This window comes from Macadamia integrifolia, chromosome 3, assembly GCF_013358625.1.
Source record: "Macadamia integrifolia cultivar HAES 741 chromosome 3, SCU_Mint_v3, whole genome shotgun sequence".
NCBI classification, from domain to species: domain Eukaryota; kingdom Viridiplantae; phylum Streptophyta; class Magnoliopsida; order Proteales; family Proteaceae; genus Macadamia; species Macadamia integrifolia.
In genome coordinates, this window is record NC_056559.1 from 25,129,885 (window position 1) to 25,139,806 (window position 9,922).

Here is a 9,922-nt window from a genome sequence, read left to right on the forward strand (position 1 = left end):
ATTCCTACAACAATCAGTGCAATCAAAAAATAACCACCACGTGTACACAAAGTAGCTTTTTTTTAAAGAAAGATCATACTGTTTGGAGAGTATGACTTGAGATGTTCTAATTTCTACTGGCTAGATGCCCAATAAAATTTTCATTTTTTTCACCACAAACACACAGATGGTCAGCACAAAATATAGCCCATGAAACATATAAAACAGTGGGGATAGCATCATAGAGTACATTCTTGAAGAAAATAATCAAACTATAACATGGGAAAAATTGAATTCTACAGAGCAAATATGTCAAACCACAAAATAGCAAGGAAACAACATGCAGCTATACAGAGATGCCTATCCGAACTTATAAGAGTCTCAAGTAGTGTCTGAACGCACATCTTAAGATGATGGAAACTTCATTCATGGTACAGAATGCCAATTATTCCAATATCAGGAATTGCCACTTTGCAGTTGCCTACAGAAAGCTAAAAACAAAGCAAAAAGTTTAGATGAAAAAAAAAAGGTAGATGCACTGACATTCATCTTACAACTACAATTTTACAATCAGGTTATCTTGAGAGAGCAGCAACCAACTTCTCCTTCAAATGTTCACTTGTACCATTTTGAGTACGGACAGAGAATGTATGAAGAACTGAGTCATTGTCAATGGTTGAAACATTAGATTCTTGAACCATAACTTGAGTTTCTCTAAATGCCTTAATGACTTTAGAGACAGGGTGTGAATCTAGTGGGCAGCTCACACGAACAATGGTTTCCTCATTTCTTGTCTGAACATCAATCTCTGGAACAGGTAAATTCTTTTGGCTTCCATTCGACATCTCTTTTTCGGCTTCCAAGACCCTAATCTTCATTTGGAGATCGGTGATGTAGGTAATGGCATCTCCAAGCAACGAGGCCTTGTCCATCTTTGAGATATTAGGTACAACAGCTCTTAATGCATAAAACCTCTGATTAAGCTTCTCCCGTCTCTGCCTCTCTGCTTCCACATGGTTCAATGGTTCCTCTCTCCCATTGGCAGGCTTTCTCCCTCTTTTCCTAGGTTTCCTCTCTTCAGGCCGAGGTACTGTATCATCATTCAGTTCACCAACCCTAGATTGAGTTAGAGCCCCTACGATCATCTGATTTGGCTGTGGAAATGGTTTAACATCATTTTCTCCACTTCTATACCCATTGGGAAAAGTTCCAACAACCAGATTAGCACCCATCTCTTTGCCCGTAGCTATGGTTTTACCATGTCTAGGTACTGTTTCTTGCACTTTGTAGGATTCTAATTGGAAACCCTCATCTTCTTCCACCTTTGGGGAGAAATTAATAGCGATTGAACGGGGTTTCGAGCTGCCTAGACTAAGGTCATGACCAAAGATCTTAGGGTTCATTGTTGCTGTTACTGTTGCTGTTGCCACTGGTGTTGACTGATGAGTACTGGAATCCCCAAGTAAAGTTTTAATCATCTGCAAGACATTTTGATCTTCTGGGAGTGATTTAACAGAACCAAGTTCCACCACCCCTGAATCGATCGGAACAAAAACCAGGGTCCGAAAGCCAGCTGATCTTGCCAGAAATGATCTTGACTGATAATGATCTGCACAAACCTTTTGGTCCACAACCCAGATTGGTCTATGGGAGGAAAATGAACGAGCAGGACCGGCCTGGGCATCATATTTGAACGAATAATACATGGATGTAAGGTAGAACATCTCCACATCTGAAACAGAATCCAACCGTGCTGCATAGTTATCTTCCTCTGATCCACCAAAGAACGAGTTAAGCTTTTGAAGCACCTGCTTCCTCATCTCTTGCTCTTCTTCCCCTCCTCCAACCTTCTTCTGTGATTGGGAACTCGTGAAAGTTCCATCTTGTTCTCTTTCATCCCCCTTGGGTTCTCTGCAGTGCCCATCTCCCCATATTAAGACCAACTCACCAGACTTACATCTTGAGACCTGCCAGAAAATGGCGTAGGTCCAGCTTGAGCCTTCAACAAGCTGGCACAGCTCCTGCTGCACACTTCTGTAGCCAGAGGGTGTAACCGAGTCCGGCGAAACATAGCTTGGAGAAGTCAAGAAATCACAGACTTCAGAACCCAAAATTGCTTGCGTCATGGCCTTCTCTTCGTCATTAGACCAAAAGATCCCCCTTACATCCCTCTGCTCACCCATATCTTCTCAGCCTGAGAATATTGACTAAAATCCAAAATATAAACTTTTGGAACCAAAACCCCTTTGTTTGGTTTCAGTTTCTAACTTAAGATCGACCAATGGTGAGAAAACTATATCAAAGTAAAAGAATAATACATCCTTTTCAACAGATCTTCTGCGCAAGTTTCCCTTCCCTCTAACAGCAAAAATACATTAAAACTTCAATCCATTTTTCCCCCTTAGTCTGGTTTATAAATTATACATATACTACAACATCACAGAGTCAAGATAAGAGTGACCGTCACCTTAATGTCTTCAAAGATGAACTAAGTTTCCAGTCATCTCCATAGATCTGTAACCAAATTCGAGCCTTAATTTCCGCCATTTCAACCGCTTCAGTAGTTGGTTTTTCGTTCCTAGAACTGCAAAAATTTCCAATTACCTGGTTCAGTAGCCGACCGTAAACGCCATGAGTCCTGATGGTAGATCTCCTCCAAACAAAAGCCCTAGAACAGCTACCCACCCAATCTCTTCTATCACGACTCTCTGTAAGGAAATTTTAGGGTTTTTTTACGGCACTCGAGCACCATCATCGCTGTATAGATGATCAAAAACCCCTAGCTTCCAAGCCTGTAGTCCAAACTCCACCACCCACGCATCTGCAACCTTGCGAAGCTCTCATCACGCTCTGAGCTTGTATAATTTAAAAAACGATGAGAAACTCGTGCGACGAGAAAGATTCTTAAATTAAGGGAACAAAATGCATTTCTTCTCTGGCGAAATTCTCCCCGGTTACTTTTTTCAAATCTCACAAAACTATTCTGCCACGTGGATATGGGGGGGGGATATGGAGAGATGTTGTATTTAGTCATAATACAAATTAACCATGTGTTAAATCTTAAAAAAAAAAAATCTACCAAAAAAACTAAGGTAATTTACCGAGCCACCTCCAAGGGAATATATATCATTATTAGGGAGGCTCTTGTTTAATACTAAATTGTATTTAGATTTCATGTTATCGGGCTTTGTTTCGGAATATACCTCAAACGCCGACATCCTTAGCTTCTGTTTTTTCGTATAAACCATATTCCCATTTAAAATGTTGAAATACCCATATTACACTCACTTACACGCCCCCTACCCCAAATCGTCTGAAAGTTCTCACAACTCATTATCAGTAAGTGGTAGAAGAACATCTTCGCATCTACAGACCGGTGGAGATTGGTGGCGATGGATGGACTTTGGTCCCATTTCCTCCCCTACAGCCGACGCTTAGAAGCTCTTCCTCTAAGCCATTGCAGGAAACCACTTACCTCTCAATCATGGGCAATACTATGCTTTGACTGTTCGCGTTTCTACCATCATACCTTCCACGGTCTGTAGACTACTGGTAATTTCTTCTTTTTGGTATATGTAGACCTAATATTCATGGTTTGTTTTTTTTTTTTCTTTTTATGGGTATAGCAGTTCATCTACGTTAGATACTTCCATTGATAAGTTCGGTTCTTCCCTTTCTGGGTTGTGTTTGTTTTCATTTCATTAAAATTTTGTTCAGGAACTTTTCTTTGATAGGTTTGGTACATACGTTTTATTAGTTTTTCCATGAAGTTTGACACTTTTGTTCATCTGGGCTTGCTTATGCTCCACAAAATTGTGCTTCAGTGATTGAAGAAATTTCTGAAACCAATAGCAATGAGTTGGAATTCAATGAATACATAGCCGTTGCTTATGGGTTTCGAGGAGAGCTACGTGTACACCCCAACACTGATTTTCCTGAGCTGCGATTTACACAGGTCAGTAGTTATTAGGGGCACAAGCATATAAGCTCGGCTATGGGTTTCTATGCTGGAATTGGTTTATGGTTTTACTAGAAGATACTGTTTTCATCTAGGAAAGAGATGGTTGAGGGAACGAATCTTGGGGAGGGAAATGATTCGAGAAGTTGAGCTGGTTGATGGAAGAACTCACCCTGGGCAGAAGAGTTGGATAGTCTTAGCGGAATTGATACGGTGGACGAGGTCAGTTTGCTACAACTGGTTTCTGGATTGGATTTTTTCTAATTCCTCTGTCGTCATACATTTCTGTGTGCTACAAAACGTTTTCAAGTGCTTGTAAACTGGATCTAATCTTGTTCTCCAAATGATGGTGGAATATTCTTGAGGCATCACAGTTTAGCTTTATCCAGTTAGGGAGAGGATTATTCAATTACAGTGGAGATCAAGACTGTTTTACCATTAATGGGGAGTCGTAATTCTGTCCACAGACCGGAGATGTGCGACCTAAGATGGAGCAGTTCTCACCGATGACAGATGGAGCAGTTCTCGTAGGTATGGAGAAGAGGAGAAGAGGAGAAGTAGAGAAGGGGAGAATGGTTAACCCACTGTGAGAAGGAGAGGGGTAATTATGGATTAATGTAAAGTGGGATAAAGATATGTATTTTACTCGAAAGGGTTAAAGCGTTATTTCATAGCATCACTTAAGAAAAACTAATGACAGGAGGTCTAAACGTAATTTGGTATTAAGCAGGGGGTGTCTCTTTGATATTAGCACTCTAGGGGTGGTGCTGTAAATTACCCAAAAAACAAAATACACATTGTTATACATCCTATAGTGCTATAGACGATCTTAATCCGACACCTAATCCCTACACCAATGCGAAGCCAATGAGAGCATGCAAGGACATCAACTTGGATGAACGTTTTTTTATTTCACAGGGGTGATGCTTTAATTTCACATGCTGCTATGTCTTGGCGTATGAACCACACGACCATGCAACATTTTTTTCCCTATAAAAATATACATGTCTCATGTATCCCATGTATATCCATGCATATGCGCCATATGCACTTGTTATCTAGCTACAAATGTTAGAATATTTCTTATATGAGCTTATATCAATTGGGTTTTTGGGCTTTAATAAAATTAGGTTAATTATTTAATTTCATTAAGTGAGACATATAGGTTTTAACTAATTTAATATTGATTGACTAGTGTGGGTTTTAGTTAACCATTGGACTTGTGATGAGTGGGCCGGTCCATTAGAAAACTATATAAATAGAAAGATAGGTCACTTCTCTAACCCTAATCTTATTCACAACATGTATTATGGAAAGAGGGAGAAATGAGAAAAAGGTAGTGTGTGGCTTACTCTTTTGTGTTCAGATTCCTCTTCTAACTAGTGATCATAGGGGAATATAAGAGAATTACCTTACTAAGTGGATCATAAGGATTCCGCTACGTTGCATTTGATTATGAATCTTTTATTGTATTTATAGTTTCTGTCTCTCGTCCTTGGTGTTCTTAATCTATCTATGATGATCTATTCACTTATAAATTATATATTATTTAAGATTTTAATCTTACAACATATTCTCCCAACTTTAGCATGTTGGAACGATCCCACTTTATAAACTCAACCTTAGGAGAATCAGTTTTCAGGTGCGGTGACTCATCATACAAAGATGAGTAGGATCCTCATCATACCCACAACGGTTTTGCTTCTTTTGGTTATAAAGGGCTCTTAAAGCTAATGTGACAACATGTCCACATGAATTAAGATGCATACCTTTCTTATGAAAAAGCAAAACATGTGTTCCTATACAAATTTCCTTTTAGTTGTTGGCAAAGAGAACAATCTCATTAATCCAAGGGTCCACAACCTGGTTAACGATATATCTCTAAAAATAGGTCACTTATTTTTCTGACTCAAAGGCTTTAAACGAAATGACTGATAAAGGTAAAAATTATAGATAGGGCAAGAGAGAGAGAATTCCAAGTTGGGGAATGAGCTGCTTGCTTGGTCCACTGTTAGGACCTCGTCTAGGATCGCCCAACTGTCTTATTAATTTGAGCAGGAACAATAATTTGGATAGGAAAACTCATGAAAATGGACAATCCAGATCTAACTTGTGACTTTCATAACTATCACAAATAATTGTGACACCAAAATAAATGCCCTTAACACAACCTATTCAACATTCTAGTGTTAATTCATGTCATGCTACCAACATGTTTAGCCATACAATTATTTATTTTTTTATTTATTTATTTTTATTTTTAACAACTAACAAACATCTGTTACCACCATGGTTCTAAATGTATCCGATAGACCATATTGGTCTATCATATCAATATCGACTGAGACCATATCGATACTTGACTGATCCGGATCAATTATATTGATATACTTAAGCAATCAAAGGAATGCTTCTTTAATAGGCCACCAAATAAAAAAATTTCTATGATAAAATCCTCCAGACCTGTTGAAATAAGCTTATCTATATTGTAAGGTGCTTTTTGAGCGATATATAAGGATTGAGTTATATAAATCGATTTGCTCCATATATTAGCAACATGTTGATTTAAGGTCTCATTTTATCATTTCATCCATATGGTCTATCATGCTTAGTCTTATTCCAATAGATATATTATTTCAATAAAGTTGATTTCAATCTATCTTCCAATATTTACAAATCCACATGAGAAAACGGGGTTGATTTATAAACTTAATAGAAAGATAGATGATAAAAGAAACATATGCCCAAAAAAATTCAGTGCTAATTAAGCTTCCAAATTGTACACGACAATGTTATTAAGATTAAGGAGAAACACATCTTAATTAGACTGCATTAGACTGCATAGAGGACATTTTCATAAACAAAAAAAATTAAATTATTCACAAAAACATTGGTTCCAAATCATTAAACAATAAAACTATAGTAAATATTGCAATGACATAATTTTTTTTTGGGAAAATTGCGTTGACATAAGTCAATTGGTCTTTTTATATTTTTTTAATAAAAGTAGTTTTTTTTGTTATCGCCTAAGGTTTGACGCAAGGTTTAAACTTCCACTTTTACACATTTTTGTGAAAACATTTTAAAGAAAATATGGGACATTTTCATTTCTGTTTTGGTTCTTACAAGGGTTGTAGAAAGTTTTGTAATGTCTAAATAAAGGTGATAGGGGTGTCAATCGATCAAGTTGGTCTGATTTTTGTTCAGGTTGAGTCGATTTTGATGTGAAATGATGAAACCAAAACCAAACCAATAAGGAAATATTGGTTTTGATTTGATTTTGGTTGAACTTCATTTTTTTATATCAATTTTATAATTAAATTGGTTTTGGTTTTGATCTGATTGTGTTCGGTTTACCATGTAAATTTGTTTTTTTTTTTTTTTTTGGGCTGATATAGGTTTCTTATTAGTTCGACTTCGATTTACTTCAATTTTTTATGTGGTTCAATCTGATTTTATAATCATAACATCCCAAATCGAAATCAACCCAATAAGACTTCGATTTAGTTTGGTCCAAACTAATTCCAGTTTAATCCTATCATTTTAACCATTTTGACACTCCAAAGTGGCGGCCTTTTTAATATGTTGAGACACGTTTTACAGCCATGCAAGTAACCTTAGTATCATGGTATGTTAGGCCCGCCATGGATTATTTCAGATTAGTCCGACCAAGTTAAGAATAGGAAGAGGATGAGGCGACTTTTAACTTGGTACACCAAGTTTGTAGGAGGCATTAGAGAAATCAACGGCTCAAATTCACTTTAACTAGCTCAATGGTTCAGATTTAGTGTGACTTGAATAATATCGCAGCACTTAAGCACTCCTACGAGCCTACCCCTCACCCAACGGTTGATAGTCACCGGCGTGACCTTACGTGACTTCATGACGCCACTTTTTGGATAAAGTCGTGGATCCCGTGGTAATCATAGACTTTTTTTTTTTTTTTGATAGGATGGTGGTAATCAGAGACTCATAGGTCTGAAATGACACGACTGTCACGTGGGCTGCGGGAGCCACCAGGCACACAAAATTAATAACATATTATTTTAATTTGTTAAATCAACTCTTCTCTTTTTTTCTATTTAACCAATTGGTATCAAGATTTTAAAACTTGTGATCAAATTTTCTATCCATATCGATATCAAACTAAGTTACCTATTTGAAAAAAAATTATTTTTGGATTTCTTTTATTTTTAAAAGAAATCAAAGGGAGTAGCGTAGTTGGTGAGCAACGAACTTAGTACGAACCGTAAACTCGGATATCTTAAGTTCGACTCTCACTAGGACCCACGGGACTAGTCAGGTAAAAAAAAAAAAAAAAGTATTAGTGCTCTTTCAAATTGTATTTAACCATCTATTCAGATTTAATGGGGACGAGAGAAAGAAAACTTGAAAACCCAAATTGATCAAGCTTTTGAAACAAGACCATGTATTTTATCAAGAAAAATAAGACCATTTCACCAGTCAAAACGATTTCATGATAAAATGAATAACACATTTGCTACACTTCTTGCCACCTAAGGTTTATGGGGATTAAAAATAAAGGTGCAACTCTTTGTTACCAAAGTGGTGAATTAAAAAGTTGTAATTTTCTTTTAATTGGTCTTTATTTTATTTTTAAAATTTATTTCATGTAGGATTAAGGAAAACCATTTAATTAATATTTATATAAAATGATAGGATTTCGTTACCAAAAAAAGAGATGATAGGATTTAAACTCAATGAAAAAAAAAAAGTGTTATCATACAAACGAAGTTATAACTTCATAATTTACCACTTTGGTAACATTTTTCCTTTAGAACCTAATTTTTATGCATAGTCATACACAGTCGTCTTGTCTTTCAACCGTTGGATGGGAGTGGGAGGGTAGAAGTGTAATTGCACATCTTCCTTCCTACAGTTTGAGGCACGACCGTGTATGTACATACATTACCATGCATAAAGGATTGGAATATAACTTTTATTGGGTATGTAATAGGCTCACAACTCTTTTGTTCTCATTGAGGAAAAAAAAACCTCTTCTGTGACACCTATTGCATTTTTTAACAAAAAAAAAAAATCCACATTTTTTACCCAAAAAAAAAAGACACCTACCACATTAATGAAATAAAATTGTAAATGAAAAACTTTCTCTAGTTTTTTTTTTCAGTTAAAAATACATTTCCTAATATGGTGGACTATAAATAGATACCTAATCGAATTTATTTATTTGCACTATGTGTATGTGAAATGGTGATGTGATCATTGGATAAAGATAGCTCAAATCTATCATATGTCAAAATTCACACCCTAATTCAATCAAATGTCCTCTCATTGACATGTATGTGCGCCTACCAGTAATCCAACCACCGCCATTTGGTATCTCATACTTTTTCAATACTTTATTTTTCCATTTGACAAATTTTTTTTATTGAAATTTGACATATGAATAGGGGGACCTTAGGATTTATACGTCCACAAAATTTTCAGCACCATCCAACTCGCCATATGGCAAATCTAAACTTAGAAACCAAGAATTTTTTTTGTAATATGCTAATCTAGAAATCCCCATGCCCAAAAGAGGAAATACGCATTCACACAAAAAAATATAAGGCACCATAGTATGAATCCGGACCAACTACGATGTGGGGAGAGGATTACAAGTCATGCTTATATCCTTAGCCACATTCTCACTTTCAAAATTTTTTGAGGGCGGAGAATCACCTTCCAAGTTTCCATTTACTACATTTTACGTATTAACATTTTTCTGCATTCAAAAGAAGCTGATCCTATAGATTTTTAAACAAGAATGACTTGCCAATTTTGGGCCTCCTATCTTTAATTTGGTGGAAAACTTCTTATTATTATAAAGATGTCAATTTTATATCTGATTTGCTTACTTAGAAGTGTGCTTATCTTCAAGTGTCTTAGCCCTAGCATTCTCACAAATATTATTAGGGATGATCTTTTTTGGGATGCACCGAAAATATTCAAAAAAGAGCTTCC

General features: G+C 36.3%; 1 protein-coding gene across 1 annotated transcript; it reads right to left on the minus strand.

Moving 5' to 3' along the window:
- Positions 1–384: 384 nt before the first annotated feature.
- LOC122074860 (transcription factor MTB3-like) lies at positions 385–2,928 on the minus strand. Its single transcript, XM_042639835.1, has one exon. It carries the CDS (start codon positions 2,160–2,162, stop codon positions 555–557), a length of 1,608 nt encoding a protein of 535 aa, XP_042495769.1. The 5' UTR covers positions 2,163–2,928; the 3' UTR covers positions 385–554.
- Positions 2,929–9,922: the final 6,994 nt, after the last annotated feature.